The 20654-nt window shown below is 45.7% G+C and overlaps 1 protein-coding gene and 1 gene segment (V, D, J or C); both read left to right on the forward strand.

The window, feature by feature from the left end:
• Positions 1-4552: 4552 nt before the first annotated feature.
• Positions 4553-20440, forward strand: LOC140716283 (uncharacterized). The gene is made up of 6 exons (XM_073028890.1): positions 4553-4645; positions 4755-5073; positions 8258-8499; positions 16159-16460; positions 16549-19128; positions 19780-20440. The coding sequence occupies exons 1-4, from the start codon at positions 4600-4602 to the stop codon at positions 16389-16391; spliced, it is 840 nt and encodes a 279-aa protein (XP_072884991.1). The 5' UTR covers positions 4553-4599; the 3' UTR covers positions 16392-16460; positions 16549-19128; positions 19780-20440.
• Positions 16512-20162, forward strand: LOC140716284 (Ig heavy chain C region-like). The segment is given in 2 exon segments: positions 16512-16866; positions 19780-20162. Coding segments are annotated over 2 exon segments (738 nt in total).
• Positions 20441-20654: the final 214 nt, after the last annotated feature.

A 20654-nucleotide genomic window follows, 5' to 3' on the forward strand; every position in this document is an offset into this window, starting at 1 on the left:
CTCTGCGTCTACTCAGTAAATCTCTGAAATACTCTTTCCTTCGTGCTTCATGTTCTTGTCTAAAGCAAACTGTTCTTATCTCTCATGGAGCTACTGGATCTGGCTCGGAACTTTCCACATACCAATTTTGAAATCTTGTATATATTTTCCTGATCATGTCGACTGGCACTGCTGTGGCCACCATGCGAGGTCTTCCAGGTATTGTAGACTCTCTTATCCATTCTTAGAAGCTCTTCACTTTCTTGCTAGCTTCAGTGGATGCCAGTTGAAGTTTCAGCTTAATTCGTATTGACTTTGCATAGAACACTTTCTTCCTAATTTTCCATCTTTCTTTTAAGGCTGTCCATGTTTCCTGCTATATCCATTCCTTGTTTTCCTTTCCAGCTCTGTAATGTAGACAAGCCTCACTGCTCTTAATGAACACTGACACAATCTGTTTCCACACTGTGTTGATCTTGTCACTGACACATCCTCGACAAAGCCTGAAATCTGTTCTTAAGTTTAATGGTGACAGCAGATCTCACACTGGTGTACTTGAGCTTCTAAACATCAAAATGCCTTTATACATGTCTCTGGTCCCAGTGCTTCTCAACTTGAGTTTCATCACTGCTACAGCAAGGTGGTGATCACTTCCCATATCTGCTCCTCTCTTCACCTTTACACCCTGCATGGGTCATCTCCATGTACTATTGATCATCAAAATGGTCAATCTGGATCTTGTCTCTTCTATTGGGTGAGCACCATGTCAGTTTGTGGATTTCATGGTGTGGAAAGAGGGTCCCTCTTGTGACCAGATTGTTCATGGCACAGAATTCCACCAGTCTTTCACCATTGTTATTCATTGTTCCACACCCTTGCATGCACATGACCCTAGTGAAGTCCGAGTTGTTATTTCCCACTTTGCCATTTAGATCTCCTTTGATGATAATTAAGTTATGGCATAGTGTTAACTCTACCTCTGCTCTTTGTAGAATATGTCCTTTTCTTCTATGTCACTATTGTTATTTTGAGCGTAGCACTGGATCACAGTCATGTTCACTTGCTTCACTCTCAGCCTGACTCTCACCAGCCGACTGTTGATTGGGTTTTACTCCAGCGGGCACTTCTCAATGCCTTTCTTCAAAATGACAGCTACACCATCATGATGCTGACCATCTTCCCTTCCTGGATATAAAACTGTTTCACCAGTTGCTGCCTTTATTCTGCCAGACCCTGTCCATCTGCTTTCACTGACATTAGTGTGTGTTGGCTGTAAGGACACTTTACTGTGGGTATTTGTGTGAGCTTGCCAGTGTTGTACATGGTTCATACATTCCAATAAACATTTCTGGTCTTGGTCTTGGTGAAGTTCATGGCTCCTTTCACCATGCCAGTAGCTTCCTGTCAGTTTTCACTACCGTCAGCCATGCAAGTCCTGGGTGGTGACTAGGGAATACCATCACACTCAGATGTAGAAGGATTCTTCATTTCTGTTTCCGTAACTGTGAAGAGAATCCTTGATGAGGACGTTTTGGACCCAAAAGCTGGAGTATCCGAAGCAAACATCGAGACACTGTATCAAACTGGATCAAGAACTGAGCACAAAACAAACGCTAGACGATATCACAAGTAGGGTTTACGATTGAGCACCAAACATCAGTTTAGGTGTTCTTTAAATACTCAATTCTTGGTGCCCAAAATATGATTATCAATTAGCAATCATGTACCTTAAAGCTATCCATACGCTGGAGAGTTAGAGATTCTAAATCCTGGACTAGTCAGGTTCACAACCCCTGACCTGAAACTCTGAACCTGGAGGAACGGTGGGCTACTCTTTGTCTGGCCTCTGCCCTTTGACCTGTGTGGCATGGGTGAAGCTATCAAGAGCTAAAGCACAAGGCCCTGACTCGTCAAAATAGATCTCTGTGTCATTGAGGCACTCAAGCCACTAAACCCTACAGAAAGGTTGTGGTCCTCTTGAAGGAAAAAAAAGATTTACTATTTTGACTGGTGCCATGATGGGGTTGTTGTGTCAGATGGACATAAAAGTTTTGGAAATTCTCCACTATCTGTCCCAATATTGATCCCTCAACCAGCATCACAGAATGTCTGATCTCCTTATACTTGATTGCTGTTTCAGAGAGTTTGTTCCATGTAATGTGGTTCTCACCTTCCCTCCGTGACAACAGATACTCCACTTCAAAAGGTACTTCATTGTCGGCAGAAACCGATCTGTTTTGCCATGGAGTCATGAAATCTCCTGAGTGATGGCAAATCACCTTGAGAGAGGAGAGCTTTGGTTTAATTAGTAATTCAATCAGCACAGTTTATACTTTACTGAAGATGCAAGATTTGGGACATGCAGTACTCCCATCACCAGGGTGGGTAATCAAAATTACCCACATTGCTGATCTGCACCTTGGATGCCCTCCCCTCCCCCGTCTCTTTTCTTTCAATACTGACTGTTCAGCCGTGCTTGTCTGAGCATCCTGTTATCTTGTGGAGCATCCTGTACCAGCAACAGCAACATCTGTTGAGTGACTTCAGCTCCTGAGTTCCCTGCATCAAGCGTCCTGTTCCTCTCACTGGCTGAAACAGGTCAAAGAGATATTGTGGACAGAACTGCTGAAGGCTTGGCAGTGAAATTCATGGTGCCAGCTCCCTGAAAGAGAAAATATATTATAAGTATAAATTTCACCCATTCCCACCAGGAGTCTGTTTAACATTGATTCTCCTGGTGAAGGGTGCAGTCAGAAGATTGCGTTGTAACTCTTTTTGTTGCTTAATACACTTTCCTGCAAAGAAAGTCTCAGACTGTGTCTCGAAGGGGAATGTCTGTCCACTGATTGGTGTCTCGGGGGGATATCTGCCCTGTCTCTCAGGGGGATATCTGTCCACTGACTGGTGTCTCTCAGGGGCGATATCTGTCCACTGACTGGTGTCTCTCAGGGCGATATCTGTCCACTGACTGGTGTCTCTCAGTCTCTGTCTCTCAGGGGCGATATCTGTCCACTGACTGGTGTCTCTCAGTCCCTGTCTCTCAGGGCGATATCTGTCCACTGACTGGTGTCTCTCAGTTCCTGTCTCTCAGGGGGATATCTGTCCACTGACTGGTGTCTCTCAGTCCCTGTCTCTCAGGGGGATATCTGTCCACTGACTGGTGTCTCTCAGGGGGATATCTGTCCACTGACTGGTGTCTCTCAGTCCCTGTCTCTCAGGGGGATATCTGTCCACTGACTGGTGTCTCTCAGTCCCTGTCTCTCAGGGGGATATCTGTCCACTGACTGGTGTCTCTCAGTCCCTGTCTCTCAGGGGGATATCTGTCCACTGACTGGTGTCTCTCAGGGCAATATCTGTCCACTGACTGGTGTCTCTCAGTCCCTGTCTCTCAGGGGGATATCTGTCCACTGACTGGTGTCTCTCAGTCCCTCTCTCTCAGAGGGATATCTGTCCACTGACTGGTGTCTCTCAGGGGGATATCTGTCCACTGACTGGTGTCTCTCAGTCCCTGTCTCTCAGAGGGATATCTGTCCACTGACTGGTGTCTCTCAGGGGGATATCTGTCCACTGACTGGTGTCTCTCAGTTCCTGTTTCTCAGAGGGATATCTGTCCACTGACTGGTGTCTCTCAGGGGGATATCTGTCCACTGACTGGTGTCTCTCAATCCCTGTCTCTCAGAGGGATATCTGTCCACTGACTGGTGTCTCTCAGTCCCTGTCTCTCAGGGGGATATCTGTCCACTGACTGGTGTCTCTCAGTCCCTGTCTCTCAGAGGGATATCTGTCCACTGACTGGTGTCTCTCAGTCCCTGTCTCTCAGGGGGATATCTGTCCACTGACTGGTGTCTCTCAGTCCCTCTCTCTCAGAGGGATATCTGTCCACTGACTGGTGTCTCTCAGGGGGATATCTGTCCACTGACTGGTGTCTCTCAGTCCCTGTCTCTCAGAGGGATATCTGTCCACTGACTGGTGTCTCTCAGGGGGATATCTGTCCACTGACTGGTGTCTCTCAGGGCGATATCTGTCCACTGACTGGTGTCTCTCAGTCCCTGTCTCTCAGGGGGATCTCTGTCCACTGACTGGTGTCTCTCAGTCCCTGTCTCTCAGGGGGATATCTGTCCACTGACTGGTGTCTCTCAGGGCGATATCTGTCCACTGACTGGTGTCTCTCAGTCCCTGTCTCTCAGGGGGATCTCTGTCCACTGACTGGTGTCCCTCAGTCCCTGTCTCTCAGGGGGATGTCTGTCCACTGACTGGTGTCTCTCATTCTCTCTCGCTGGGATTCTGTGTGTTTCAGTTTACACAAACTGTTCATCGCTGAAATTGATGAATCGAGCAGAGTGTGACAGATCTTTAATCCGGATCTGGTCACTGCCGCTGACCTGCCGCCTGTTGCAGAGACAAACATCTTTTGGGGAATTGAAATCGCTGCTGTGGGCGGGGACAGGAAGCTGCGCCTCTGGTTTCAGTGTGTGAGAGCCTGTTCAAACCGCGGCTCCCTCTCTCACTCACAGCCCACGTCCCTATTTAAACAGCGCTCACTGCGGCTCCGGACAAAGCCGGCCTGAGCTGAAGCCGCCGATCTCAACAGTGTCCAAGTCCAGCTCAGTGTTCAGGGCGATGGGGATCGTTCCTTATCTCTGTCTCCTCCTGTCTTGTCTGGCAGGTGGGTGTCCCGCGGCTTGTCGCCCACCCGGGACCGGCTGTTTCTCGGAGGCTTTGTAAATCCCTGCCCGTGGAACATTTTATTAATTTCTGCTCTTTTTTATTGACAGGCGTGCAGTCCGACGTCGTGCTGACACAGCCCAAGTCAGCGGAGGTAAAGCCCGGACAGTCCCACAGACTGTCCTGTGCAGTCAGAGGTTTCAGCTTCAGCAAAAACAGCGTGAACTGGGTGAAGCAGGTCTCCGGGAAAGGGCTAGAATGGGTGGCAAGGATGCGCTCTAATGGTGAGAAATATTACGCACCAAGTGTCAAAGACCGCTTCGAAGTTTCCAAGGACAGCAGCACCGTCTATCTACAGATGAACAACCTGAAACTAAACGACACCGCCACCTATTACTGTGCGAGAGATTGGGGTGGCTATGGAACACGGTGACGGGGAGCTGAACAGAAACTGGTCCCGACAAAAGAGCGTCTGCAGCGCAGTCTGTCTCCACGGATTCCGCATTGCTGCTTCCCAGAGTCAAATCCCTGAAGCCTGACTCGGATTGCTGGGTGTAAATGTCCATTTCCAGACAATTAAAAGCCCAAAAAGGATTCGACTCTGATTCCGGGGGGTAGCGGGAGCCGGTGTCCACAGACAGGAAAACTGTGAAAATGCCTCTTTTATTCACACGCCAGGAAGAGACAAGGACGGAGTTTGGGATGGAAATCCAGGAAGCGGCTGCTCCCGGTCCGGACAGGGATCATTTTGACATTTTGGTGAGATTATTGGATGTGACGGGCAAGTGAAGTTACTGCACTGGGTGAATGGGGAGACGGGGCACTGTGATTATTTTGACTACTGGGGCGGAGGAACCTCGCTGACAGTGACTTCAGGTAAGACCAACTTCTCAATTGTATCTTCACGCACTAGAATTTTATTTATTTACGGTTTTGGCGAATTCGGTGATTCACCTGAAATCAGTGAGATATTTAGAGCGAGTACATGAATCTCCCCGAACCGGCGGGTTTCTCTAGAGCCCAGTAACAGTACAAGGGTACATACCCCACCCCACCAGTGAACTGTCCACAGACCGGGAACAGGCTCAGGGGAATGGGGTCGGATCTTGTCACCAGACTGTGCCTTGACACCGGCCGGTTGTGCTGAGTGAGCTCAGTGTTTGGTTCAAGTCTGGCTTCTGATCCTCAGCACCAACTGAAGCCACGTTCAGGGGCTGAGCGTTTCAGTGCAGTTGAACTCTTTCCCTGTCAGTGACAACAATGGATCTGTTCAGTGGCAAGTTATTGGGATCGGGCTTTACTGTCGGCTGCTTTCATGTTGAAGGTAATGGGATTGAGATATAATCTGAGGGAATGGTTACACATGTATGATCTGGTTGATGGCTCAATATTCCCAGGGTACAGGTGGGTGTCAGTCCCATCATGTAATGTCCGGCGTGAGGTCCGTCCCGGGATACAGCAAAAGTATCGGCGATATCCCAGGATTAATTGACGGGATTAAGGTTTTAGTTTTATTCCCTGACGGGTGAGGAGGCTGGGAACAGTGGGGAAGAATTTTGGAGTGAGAAGGCAGTGGGGAAATGGTGCAGGAGGGTAAGGCAGGGAATTGAAATCACAATTCCTTCACACATTCCGGGCAGCCTTGCATTGGTGGGTGGGGGAGGGGGGAGTGGTGCAGGGAGGGAAGCGTTCAAGTCAATAATGTGTAATAGGCGAGCATTTAAGGGAAGGTTTGTTGATGAACGTTTGTGATCAGGAACACACCGCCTGAATGATGGTGGTGGCCAATAGTGAGTGTAGTGAGGGAACAGGAGGAGATCCACCTTTTGTAGGGATACAGGGAAGAGCAGAGAGACCAATGGGTTTATTGGGTTTGCTCAGCTAAAGGGAAGCACAGACACTATCGGATGAATGGCCTCACTCTCTGCTCTGTCATTCAATGGAATCAGTATTTATCTTGTAAATCTGGGAAATTCTTCCTCAAAAGGATTTCATCAAGCACCCTAGAGTACACAGAGCATAAGTTAAATGCAGATTACAGCTCCCATGTAGTGTCCTGGCAGCCACAGATTAGATACAAAAATCTTTCTGCACTGTCCCATCCCTCCCAGGGCAGGGGCAGCAGAGGTTAGACACAGAGTGAAGCTTCCCCCAACCTGTCCCATCACACACTCACGGGACACGAGTTGAACTTCACTGTTCAAATGAACTGCTTATTCTCAGTGCAGAGAATTTCTTGCCCTCTTCCATCCCCCGACTGGGTTTGTTTAACAAGTGCTTTCCTACATTAACCAGTGTTGCTGGTGATTCAGTAAAACTGGTTGTGAGATAAAGTGCTGACATTTACAGACACCTTTCATGGTGTCCCCGAGCTCTTCACAGGCAATGAAGTAGTTTCAAAGTACAGCCCTGTTGTAGAGTCGGGAATGTGGAGCCACTCTGCACACAGCAGAATCCACAATCTGCAAGGTGAGAACGATCAGACAGTCTGTTCTGGTGATGTTATTGAAGGAGAAATATTGTCCAGGACACTGTGGACACAGTGATCCAATGGACAGGCACAAGGTTGGATTCGGAGTGATGGGAAACAGGGCAGTACATCAAAGCAAATGAGTAGTGCAGAGGGATGGATGAACAGTCCACGGATACCACCACAACAAAACTGACAAATTTAAACTCAGTTCATAATAATCTGTAACGGATTTGAATCTGCAATCAGTTTTCCAACATCTTAATAGTTGGTATTGTCTTTAAATCTAGTCATTAGTAATGATGACCCTTCAGTTTTACTGATGTCCCTCAGGGAAGGAGATCTCTCATCCTTACCCTTCGAGCCTATTTATGACTCCTGACCCATCAATGTGTTTGTCTCCAAATGCCTCTGAATGGCAGCTCAGATGTGTAATTCATTCAGACTTTACCGGCAAAGCCCAGATCCCAAAAGATGAATAAATAAAATTCCCATCCAGTTCCCCTCCACCCCAGCACCCTGTGACCCACCCAGATCCAGTTCCCCTCCACCCCAGCACCCTGTGACCCACCCAGATCCAGTTCCCCTCTTCACCCAGCACCCTGTGACCCACACAGATCCAGTTCCCCTCTTCACCCCAGCACCCTGCTATCAGTTTGATGGGTGTTTTTATAAAGACCCAGAGGAACACTGATCCAGACAGAACTGTACTTACCACATGCTGGTCCCGGGATGTAAAAGATCCTCAGCTGCAAATCTCACCGACTGACATAATTGTGCCTCCTGCACTGCCAACATTGAGCAGCTCAGGGAACATCTGTGGGGTGAGAAACAGAGTTAATGTTTCACATCAGTGACTCTTCACCAGACTCTGTCAGTCCGATTTCTGGCAACTACGCTGTTTCCAGTTTTATGTTACTGAATTTATTTTGATGAAACAAGTGTTTTTCATTGACTTCTTTAACCTTAGAACTCCCAGAGCCTTTCCGAACCCAGCAAGTACTTTTGCACTGTGTCATGTCAGATGTGGGACTAAACTCCAACTTGTCTGCATCTTGTTCCCACAAACTGAACTACAACATGACAATGTAGTCTGGGTGATGTTGGAAAGGAATGGTCACTTTTAGCCTGCAATTCCTAAAGCTCCTCACCACTGGGAACTCCCGAGCTGCTGTGTACCTGGGAGGCTGAGGACAGTGTGGGTGAAATGGTGCTGGCTGTGGCTGGCAATTCCAAAGGGAATCACCAGTGTTCAGCCACTTACACTGGAGTCAGTCCCAGAGTTCCACAGACCACTGTACCTTGGGATTTACTGAGTGACAGATGCCTCCAGAGCTGTTACCACACTCTACCACATGACAACGGGTCCTACTGGAATTCCCAGGGTAATACTGGGAAATCCACCACAATAATTCCCTCACAGGCCGGACCTGACAAAGGATCACATTCCCCATTCATCTGACTGGGGAATCTGAGCCTTGGGAAGGGATTTATTCAGGAATGATTTCTGGATTATTATTATATTTTAATGCATTTCAGATTTATTATTTTAAGCAAAATATGCTAAATTATTTGTTGCCACAGGAATTTACATCAACTTTAATGTTTCCCAGACATTTCAAATCTGTTAAATTACATGACAGCATTGACACATGACAATTGGCTCCCCACAATTACCAAGCATAGAAACATAGAAAACCTACAGCACAATTCAAGCCCTTCCACCCACAATGCTGTGATAAACATGTACTTACTTTAGAAATTACCTCGAGTTAGCCATAGTCCTCTATTTTTCTAAGCTCCATGTACCTGTCCAGGAGTCTCTAAAAAGACCCTATCGTATCTGCCTCCATCACCATTGCTGGCAGCCCATTCCATGCAATCACCACTCTCTGTGTAAAAAGCTTTCCAAGCGTCAGGGTGTTCTGGACCGAGAATCCCAGCAGGGTGCTACTTGATGCTATTTAATGCTGGTGATACACCTCACCACAAACCTGCAGCACCCACAAACCCAGCGGGGTCCCACCTTTCCCAGTGTAGCTCTGAGGGGAGAGTCCCAGCAGGTTAGAACCAGCACCATTCAGCCCGGTCTGTGTGGACATGGTCCAGTTGGCACCATGCCCTGTGCTTTCTCTCCTGTGACACTTCACCCACAGCACAGGTCAGCTTGCCTGTCTGTTTCACAGAAGTTGTCTCCCCGGTGGGGAGTCTGACATCAGCATTTCACTGGTTGTTTCAGGCTCAGTCTGAAAGGAATGAGAAAGGGACCATTTCTCTGCTCTGCCTGTCCTGTCAACCTGAATCAACTGTGTTTGCTCAGGAAGGCAAATGTTCTGAGTTCACAGTCCCCAGAGTCACCTGGAAATGGTTCTAAACAATGCAACTGTCAGTATTGACCAGTTAAAGTATATCAATTCCTATTTACTTGTTATATTTATTTATTTACATTTATTCTATTTGAAACCCAGATTTCAATATTTTATGCCCTTCATCATAGAGTGATTACTGTGAACTGAATATTTCATTATTTTGCATCTGATTGAAATTGTGACCTTCCCTCCACTCTGCTTCTACTTCAAATGTTGAGTTTGCTGCCCTTCCAATAGCAGAATCGATCTGAAGCCTGTGTGTCTGTTGACCATTTTACTGTTGGACAACAAAGTCCTCATCTACTGCAATTCACACTGTCTGACACGTACTCTCCTGCTAGTCTCCTACTCCCAGAAATCCTGCATGTTCTGCTGTGTCCACACAGTCTTTTTGGGTGATTTTATCCTCATTCACCAGCAACAATCTGTCATTGACAGAGTCAATCATGAGGTAAATGATGTCACGTCGGTGGGTCAGAACAAACCCCATCCACAACATTGTCAAAGGTAATTCTGACAATTGGTCAAACCACATCTCCTCAACATATCCACCTGTCAAAGCTGTCAATTGGTCAATTAATTAATTGATCCTGACATTTTTACCGACCTTGGTAAGTCAACACTTCTCCTTTTCCAGTGAATTGAATTGAGAACCAGTGCTTTCAAGTGTATTTTGCACCTTAAGTGGCTGGGAATTGACACAACCCACATTTCCTCACAGGACTGTCTGGGCTGGTCGTTCAGTGAGAATATCACCTACATCTAACGGCATTTTGAGATTTCTCCATCTGCCCAGGAATCTCATGTGTTGGCCGACACTTCTCCACAGAGTCTGGACTAATATATTTTCACAATTCCTCTGTCTTTTCTGATGCAAGTTACCATTCCCTCCCGGTTACTCAGTAGTTTCCACAGGCTCAGTGGGGTTGAAATTCTTGCTCAGTCACACACGGTAAATATGTGAGGCAGTGTCAGCTGTATCATGTAGTCTGTTGAGTTGAATTTCAGAAGCAGAGTCCATTTTCCAACCTCCACTATATTGCACACATGGTGATGGAGACCAGGTACCACTATATCCACACCAATCACTCCTCTCATCAACAGCAACACTGAACAGATCAGAATTATTCAAATAAGTTACTTCTAAATCTTACTTCTTCTGTAAACTCTGCTGATCTGGTGCTAACAGACTTCTCAGAATCAGGAATTGTATTTGTATGAGAGACAGATTTTCATTTCAGTATTTTGACTGATATCCAACAAATCGGACATTGGGTCACTGCCTCAGTCCTGCACTGAAGTGTTGGCCTGGACTGTGTGTTGGCCTGGACTGTGTGTCCAAGTTGCCACTGTGGGATTGATCCACACCCTCCTACCTCAGCGACAATGTCGTTGAATGTGAAAGTGATAGCGGCTATGTTAAATGGGGTGAACAATTTTGAAAATTACTGCTTTATATAATGTCTCCTTTCTCTGCTGGTAATGCATTTATTCAGAGAACAATCTGTGAATTTTGTTCTATTTTAGAGGTCACGTCTGCGCCATCAGTCTACATCACTGATTCCTGCGACACAGAATCTGACCAAGACATCAGTCTCCTCTGTCTGGTCAAGGATTATCTGCCTGGGAGCATCAGTCAGACATGGTCCACTAACAGTGGGGACATCACCACAGGAATCAAGAACTACCTGGCGGTGCTGGGGCAAAATAGAAAGTACACGATGAGCAGCTTGCTCCGAGTCTCTGTGGCGGACTGGAAGAATAATAATGTCTACACATGCAAGGCAGGGTACAAGCCAAACGAGACGGTGACAGCGGAGTTCCGGATACCTCAACATTCGTATGAGATAAAAATTTCTCTTTAAAGCTGCATTGATCAGATAATGTAGGGGCATGGTAATTAACTCTTTTCTTCTATTCCAACAACCGCAGTATTACACCAGGCTAAAATGACATGGAAGTTGATATGGGGTGGGGGGTGGGGGTGGGAAACGTCCTCCTGAAGTCAGTGAAACTCCGTATCAGTGGAGGGTGGAGGAAACAACTTGTGCTGATCTGCCTCCATTGTGTCCACTCCTTTCAGGAGCCTCTCCGCCATCCCATCCCACAAAAACCTCCCTACAGATCAGCTCCTGTACACATACAGAGACCGCTGGCCCATCGTACCCCTGCACACAGAACAACAATTTAAACTTTACCCCACTCCTCCTGCTCTTTCCCCTCCACCCTGCCGCTTCCCCCTCTTCTGGTAAAAGCAATCCCTGGTAAATGTGATGAAGGAATCCACTCCACTGCCCTTCTTTAACCATCTTCTCACAGATCTGAACAAGCCTTTGCAGTTACAACAAAATAATTCCCTCCTGTCCATCTGTTCTTCTTTCCCATTGAACCTAAAATTGTGTTTCCCAAACTCACCAGTGGAAACAGTACCACACCATGTATTCCTGCTCACAGGAGCTGGTATCAGTCATTCTCCATTAAACAATTAGATCACGGCAGGTCTGCACCTCAACCCCATGACCCACCTCTCTGCATTATCATAGCATAGTGGGACGCACTGCTGGGAGGCCCAAGTGATACACCCAGCCCTCTCACTCACTGGTGTGAACCATCAGATCATCAGATCAGCTGTAAATTAACAACATTCTTGAGAGGGCTGGAATTGGAGAACTTGCCCGGGATGAGGGGAATGAAATCCAAAGCATGGGCCAAGCAATCATGTACTGACAGATATTAAATGTGTTACAGCTCCGAAGCTCAGCTCCCTTGTTCCATCCTGGGAGGTGATCCACAGTCAAGCAAATGCTGTCCTGGGCTGTGTGATATCTGGATTCTCTCCCGACAATGTTACAGTGTCCTGGAAAAAAGCTGGATCTGCCCAAGAAGGCATCGTTCTCCCTTCCACTCCGAGATCTAATGGTACATTTGAAACAATCGCTTACCTGACAGTGTCTGTGCAGGAATGGACCAAGAAACAGAAATATACTTGTGAAGTGAAGCACGCACCTTCCCATTTCAGTGGTCAGGTCAACATGACGTATCAAGAGGGTGAGTGATGTCTGAAGAAAAATTAATTAACTTACAGCACTGAACTACCTAACTGATACTCCCACACAATTCCTGTCCCTACTGTCAATCTTGTTCAATGATGTACAGATGATCTTTGCACTTTGAATCAACTCATCTCACCAGCAGCTTTAACCCCATCTACTGGGCAGGAAAGGTGTAAGATGAGGTCACCTGTCCTTTCTGTCTCAATAATTTTAGTTGTCTCTATTTGTAGTTATATTGAAATTAAGTTAGTGAGCAAAGCTCATGTCCCATGCTTTACCATTTGAAGAAAATCTCCCCATTCCCTTTTCACTGTCTTCTCAGTGTTAGTTCCTCAAAAAATATCTCTGAAATTTTGTATTTGCTTCAGTCCCCAGAGTCTGTTTCCAGTGTTTTGGAAAGTGTACGGTCATGCACTTTGATAGAAGAAATAAATGGGCAGACTATTACGGTATTTAAATGGGGAGAGAATTCAAAGTTCTGAGATGCAATGGGACTTGGGAGTCCTCATGCAGGATACCCTTAAAGTTAAACTCCAGGTTGAGTCAGTGGTGAAGAAGGCAAATGCAATGTTGGCATTCATTTCAAGAGGAATAGAGTATAGGAGCAGGGATGTGATGTTGAGTCTCTATAAGGCACTGGTAAGACCTCACTTGGAATACCGTGTGCAGTTTTGGGCTCCTTATTTAAGAAAGGATGTGCTGACATTGGAGAGGGTTCATAGAAGATTCACTAGAATGATTCCAGGAATGAGAGGGTTAACATATGAGGAACGTTCGACCGCTCTTGGACTGTACTCCTTGGAGTTTAGAAGAATGAGGAGGGACCTCATAGAAACATTTCGAATGCTGAAATGCATGGACAGAGTGGATGTGGCAAAGTTGTTTCCCATGGTGGGGGAGTTGAGAGCACGACTTGAGGATTGCAGGGCGTCCATTCAGAACAGAGATGCGGAAAAATTTTTTTGCCAGAGGGTGGTGAATCTATGGAATTTGTTGCCACGGGTGGCAGTGGAGGACAAGTCATTGGGTGTATTTAAGGCAGAGATTGATAGGTATCTGAGTAGTCGGGGCATCAAAGGTTATGGTGAGAAGGTGGGGGAATGGGACTAAAGGGGAGATTGGATCAGCTCATGATGAAATGCCAGAGCAGACTTGATGGGCCGAATAGCCAACTCCTGCTTCTTTGTCTTATGGTCTTATTCTCTTATGTTTCCTTACAGACTCTTCTGTCAATTATCCACTCACTGAACTGTAGGTGCCTGGATTATTTTTGAATCAATGCCCAATGCTCGACCAGGGTCAGAGACCAGGGTCAGAGAGCACATGCATTTATCATGGCTGACACAACCTCATCACGATAGGATGCAATATTCAGAGGACAGAGAGTGGGAATATGTGGGGCTCCCTTTTTTCCAAGCATGGAAGAAGAGCTGAAAATATCTAACACTTAAATCTATGAATCTTCCATTTCCAGGTGGAAACTGTACTGGCTGTTATTCGGAGCCTGTGCCAATGTTCTTTTACCAGAGTAATCTCAATGCAACATTCTCCGATGGTTCAACCCGACAGTATCATTGTTCAGCAGGAAAGTGTGAAATAAAGTGATTGGCTGTGTATACAATTCATCATTGATTTCATTACAATCCACCTACTGGATTCCCGACCTGCCCCTGGTATCCATTGGGATGGAAACTTAACAGAGAGAGAAGAAAACACATTATTCAAACTGATTACCTCTACAATCACAATTCTATTCAACCTTCTATTATCCTAAAGGCCACTTCTTTTCAGTTTGACTTCCCATTCCCATTCTGACATGTCTGTCCACGGCCTTCTCTACTGCCCTGGTGATGCCAAAGTCAGGTTGGAGTAGCAACACCTCATATTCCATCCAGATATCTGCCAATCTGATAGCCTGAGTTCTAATTTCTGCAACCTCCAGTAATTTACCCCCATCCTTTATTCCCCATTTTTTTCTAATCCCCATATTAGATACCGGCTCTTTCTATCACTTCTCCTCATCTGCCCATCATCTACATTTGGTTCCTCTCCTCTTGAACACTTCCTCCATGGTGCACTGTCCTATCAGATTCCTTCTGCTTCAGCCATTTATCTTCTCCCTCAGCAGCTTCTTACTTCATACCCCCTCCCCATCCACACCCTTTCCCCCTCACCCAGTCTCACCTCTCATCTGACAGAATGGATTCCTCTCCACTCCACCCACCTCTTATTCTGGCTTCTGCCCCCTTCCTTTCCCGTACCGGTGAAGTCACTTGGCCCGAAAGATTGACAACAATGATCATCTAGACTACACCCATGGACTTTCTGTTTTAAAAGAAAATTGCTCATAATCTTACTGACATGAGAAAGGTTAAGAAATACACATCATACTTTGTCAGATGATCCGTCCCAGTCAGACTGGACAGTGTGTGTTACATCTGCTCTTTCTTCAGACAAAGACACTGACTCACAGTCTCACTGAAGGACTCAACCATGACACAAACACAATCAGCCTCCACACTAAATGTCAAAGAACAAAAACACCCATGTGCCCAAAGGGGACTGAGTGTGTAAATGGTGTACACAAAGTGCAGAGAGCTGCAATGTCCGTGAACTGATGATCGTGCATTGGGAGACGGCCTCAACAACTTCACACAAAACCGACACTAACCCAGAGGACAGGTGACCCAACACTTGATCAAAGAGCTGTTTTATTCACTTATCATTTCCTATCAATCACTGATCGCTCTGGAACTGAGGGACTTGCTGCCTCATTCCTGATGGTGGTTCAGGTTCAGCCATGTTGCTGCAGGTCTGGAGTCACAGACCAGCCGGATCAGATGGGACTTCTCTCCGGAAGTGATCACAGGGAATGACACTACAAATACCTCCGTAGACATCTTTGTATTCCAAAAAGCACTGATGAATTAAATTTAAACTCCCATCCACCAGGTTGGGATTTGAAACTATTTTCCCAGTTCATCAGCCCAGCAACTTAACAACGCACTCTGACCATGGCTGCTCATTTCAAGAGAGACAGAGGCTTCAATGTTTGTAAGCAGGAACGCTAAAACCACAGGCACCAGCAGAAGTAGTGCAGGTGTATGAGTGAGCAGAGTTGAAAGAATATAATGTTTTCCAAAGTTTATGTTGGTTTTGAAGGTTGCAGAGATGGGGAGAGGCACAGCCACAGTAAGACTGGAATGTCAGGATGTGAAGTTATTAAACTGAGTGAATCCCAGGCTCAGCCCAGATGGAGAAAGGGACTCTCATTGATTCACAGTGCTCATTGTTACTGATCAATGGCACTGAGTCTCCAAGCAAAGAATATACTGAGCTGTGTCTCTGCTGAGAAATCTGCATGCTTCTCTGTCTGAGAGTGAACTAACTGGTACAGTTATTAGAAAGGGATTCAAAATCTAGTGAGCACATCCTTTGTTCTGATTTTCTTTTCTGAATCAAAACTTGGAGGAATATGAGACACGTGATTCAGCCCTGGGTGTTGCTGTTATTCTGTTTGCAGAAAATGCATCTGTCATGTTCTGATGATCTGTCTTGACCTAACACAACCAACAGAAATGTATCCAGTAAGATTCTGAGCATTTCCATTTCTAATCCACAGAATTATCTGTCTTTATTCAAAATCCCGGCATTGAAGAGATGTGGATCGACAAGACTGCTACCGTGAAGTGCACGGTTCTCTGTACAGATCCTGAAGATATCCACATCTCTTGGCACGTGGGCGGGAAGGAGAAAACTAAAGGATTCACACCCATCAAGCGGAGAGAGATGGGTCCCGATACAGAGTGCTCAGCGAACTCCAGATCAGTGTGGAGGAGTGGTTCAGTGGGGTAGAGTATGAGTGCTCTGCTCAGGAATCTCCTTCATCTTCCCCAGTGTCAGCACGGACCAATAGTACCAAAGGTGAGCAAGAGACCAGCGATTAAATGGCCAGCATTAGTTACCGGAGTCAAAATGTTTGACATTTCCTTTGTTTTCTTGTCTATTCCAGTCCAGATAAAAAGTCCCAAGGTCAGACTGCTGCCCCCACCTCAGGAAGAGACCAAGAAAAGGCAAACGGCCACACTGGAGTGTGTGGTCTCCGGATTCTACCCGGACCAAATAAATGTCATCTGGGAGAAAGACAGCACCGTGATCACCTCCAACACCAGCGCTACACCGACCGCTCTGGAGCAGGGGTGGACTTTCAGTACCAGACACTTCCTGACCGTGAGTTTACAGGAGTGGGAGACCGAATCAGTCTTCAGCTGTACAGTGATTCATCCCCCCTCCAACACCCGTATCAAGATGCAAGTGAAGAATATCCCAGGTAGGGTCCTGGGACTCAGCCCATTATTGAAATTGTTTATTTAAATGGGGTATCTTCTTTTTCATTGTTACTGTATATGTTACTCAGAATGGCTTCTTTGTTTTGGTAAAAGTAGGATTTTTTTTTGTTGCGAGAAAGTGCTGGAAGCTTGTTTGAGTTAAAATTTACTGATAAGGAGAATTGTATTCCTTTGTTAACCAATTGGGATTAATGTTGTTCTTTCTTCTGAGTCTGTAAACTATTGTTGGCGGGCATTTGGGAGATCGGCGCGAGGGGGTGAGAGAGAGAGGATGTGAGACTGTAAACTGGGCGAGGAACGGACCTCAAGAGGGGGTCCGAGGCTAGGAGGTACCCCGAGGAGAGGAGACGAAGATAGATGTGTTTGGTTGACCTCTTCGGATGGTCCTGAGCTGCGAGTCCAGGAGTTCGGAGGGGATCGAATGGTGGCCAGACGACTTCAATAATTGAGCTCCAACTGTTGTGCACGAAGTGGTTTGGACTTTGATAAGTTTGGCGCCTTTTGCTTTTTCTTTTCTTTCATATATATTGTATTGTCTAGTACTCTTTTAGTTTAGTAAACTCTTTAAAGTGTATTCCATAACGGTATCTGGTGTGAGTTTGATGTTGTGTGTGTACGCACGGCATAACCTTGATTCTCACAGCCCCTGCGTGTGCGGGAGGTGGGGTTGGTGAGTGGCTGGATCTCCTTTTCCCCTAGACATTGTGCTATGAATTCAAGGTCAACACTAAATCACAGTGTAGTTCTGGTTTAGTTATGTGAGTGAATTGATAAAGTTGCAAGTACATTTATTATCAAAGTCTGTGCACCATATACAAACTTGAGATTCTCTTCTTGCAGGCAGTCATAAAACAAAGAAACACAATAGAATTCAGAGTCAAACATTCAATGTGTGAAAAAAAGAACAAATTGTGTAAAGAAAAAAAAATTCAAACAATCCACAGAACCTGAACTGCAGAGTGCTATAAAGTGAATCCACAGCCACGTCACCAGTTCAGCACTGCAACCGGTCCAGGAGACCAATGGCTGCAGGCCACGGCCACGGAGCCAGGCTCAGTGCTGAGGTGAGGGAAGCCTCACAGAGTAGTGAGCTGAATACCTGTTTGTCCATTGACTCAGCTTCAATGCCTTCATCTTTTTAATCTCGTTTGGCACTTAAATGTGTCAATCATCGGTTTGTTTTCCGCTCTCAACCAACATAATCCACACTTTCACCATAGAAACAATAGTATCACAGAAAATACTTTCATAACTGGAGGAGAATCCAGATCATTTCACTGGACAGACACTCTGGAAATCGCTGATATTCATCTTCAAAATGCTCCCTTCATTTACCTTTGAATATCATCCGAGCCTCCGATTACTGCTCCAGTTGTGACTGAATTTCCAGCAGAGCAGCTCTCCCTCTGCTCCTGTGTGGGAATAGTCAGCCTGGACAATGTGTAGAACACACAACATTCTGACAAAGCAGCAGCAAATTTTTGTTGCACCTAAGAGAGAAAAAGAATGCTTTTTAGTATTTGTGACAAAAACTAAATATTTGTCATAAATTTTGAAATATGAAGTGTATTTTCTGGAAGATTTTCACGTGATACTTTGCTCTGTTTCCTGTTTCACCGACACACTCTGAAATACTGGGGATTTTCTGTATTTGTTTTAATAAGTGGCTGGTAACAGTTTAAGTGACCATGAAACTACAAAAACAATGCAAGGGCCAATCTTGTTCATTTACATTCCCTCGGGGTGTTTACCCTGTCTGCTCAATAGCGGAGATTCCTCTCTTCACCAATGTAGATTGGTCTCATCTCATCTTGATGGGACTGGCAAATCATTGACCAGAGATGAACAGAAATGCTGGTCTTGTCAGTGAGAAATTCGTCCATTGGGCAATGGGGAAATAATAATTGTGACATTTCTCCCAGATAAATGTTCAGGTAACCGCCCCTCAGTCACTTTAAGCAAAACTTCGTTCGAAGAGATCTGGACAAAGAGGACAGCGACCATTCTGTGTGAGGTGGTTCACAGTGATTTACAGGGATTCAGTGTAACCTGACAGGTGGACGGAAGGAAGAGGGAAGATGGGGTGAAGACTCTGGGTCCAGACAGCAACGGAGGTGAAGACATGATCACCAGCAGACTGACTGTCCCTGCTGCAGAGTGGAACAGTGGGGCTGAGTACTCGTGTGTGATAGAGGATGAGAGTTTGTCAACACCGGTGAAGAAATCCATCAGGAAGGGCACAGGTACGTGTGGACAGAATTCAGTGTGAGTCTGATCTCAGCAATATGACATATTTATCACCATCAAGCAGGGTGATAGACTATAGAAAATGAGAACAGGAGCAGGTCATTGGGTCTCTCGATCTGAACCATTCAGTCTGGTCTCAGCTGATCATCCAAATTCAATCAATATTCCTATTTTCTCCAGATATCCTTTGACCCATTCACATGAAGAAGTACATACAACCCATTCTTGAATATATTACATGATAATTCTTCAAGTGCTTTCTGTGGGAGAGAGTTCCACAGGTTCTCACTCCCTCTACACGTACACAGCTGAGACTGCCACCCCTGCTCCAGGGGAGATGGAACAAACAGCACAGGATGATGCAAGTCCAGGGGCTGAGTTCCACTTTCTGTCGAGTTGCTGTGTTCAGCGACTCCCATTGATTGAACTGAATGGACTAACCTTGCTGGAAGCTGTAAAATGTAGCAGGTTCAAGATTTCCACTCCACAAATCCCAATGATGAGCAGAAAGGGAAAAGCCTTTAGTTTCAGATAAAGTGAAGTCTCTCAGATTTAGAAATTGTTCATGTTGGTACAAGACCAGAATGTGTTGGGTAAGGAGGGAATTATTGGAAGATTCATTCTAACTGAGATTCTCTCTGTTCCAGGTGAAGTGACTCGTCCTCAGGTCTACCTCCTCCCACCTTCATCGGATGAGGTAGACACCGATCAGACTGGGACCTTGATGTGCCTGGTCACCAAGTTCTCTCCCGTAGACATCTATGTGGCCTGGATGGCCAATGACACCCTTCTGAAGACAGGGTTTGTGAACCAGCCGGTGACCAAGGACCCCAGAAGAGGCTGGAACACAATGACCAGTCAGCTGAAGGTTACTCCTGAGGAGTGGAAGAGCAGCACCACTTTCTCCTGTGTGGTGGGTCATGAGTCGCTCACAACCAACCTGTTCCGAAGCATCAATAAATCTCACAGCAAACCCACCCTGGTCAATCTCTCTCTTGTTCTGACTGATAGTTTTAAATCTTGTGTGTAACACAGTGTGGTTCAATCCATGAAACCCTAGTTTTGTTAGTTTTATGATTATTAATTATCACAGATGATTATTTAGCTAATTAAAACATTCTTTAAAATCTGGACCTTTTAAAATAATTAAGAATGAAATTAAGATCAAGAACCAGATTAAGGAAGAAACATGATTCACCACAAACCTCTGAGTTTGTACGTACATCCTAAGACCTTCTTCTGCCATGTTTGAATGGATTTCAACCCTGTGTGGAACTGCACAATGTATTAAATCTTTGTTTGTGTCAATGTACCGATCCAAGTTCAATAAATATGATGTGAAAATGTTTTAGCTTTGATTTTTGGAGACGGGAAATAAGGAACCTTCGACATGAGGTGTGGTAGGTGACGCACACTCGGGGAGAAATATGTGTCTTTGCATCTATGGTGTCTAAACCCTTCCTACATCAGGAGTCCCAGTGATCAGCTGTCAACCAATGGTCAGAGAAACTGGAACCTACAT

The sequence above is a fragment of the Hemitrygon akajei genome, chromosome 25 (assembly GCF_048418815.1).
Source record: "Hemitrygon akajei chromosome 25, sHemAka1.3, whole genome shotgun sequence".
Lineage (NCBI taxonomy): Eukaryota > Metazoa > Chordata > Chondrichthyes > Myliobatiformes > Dasyatidae > Hemitrygon > Hemitrygon akajei.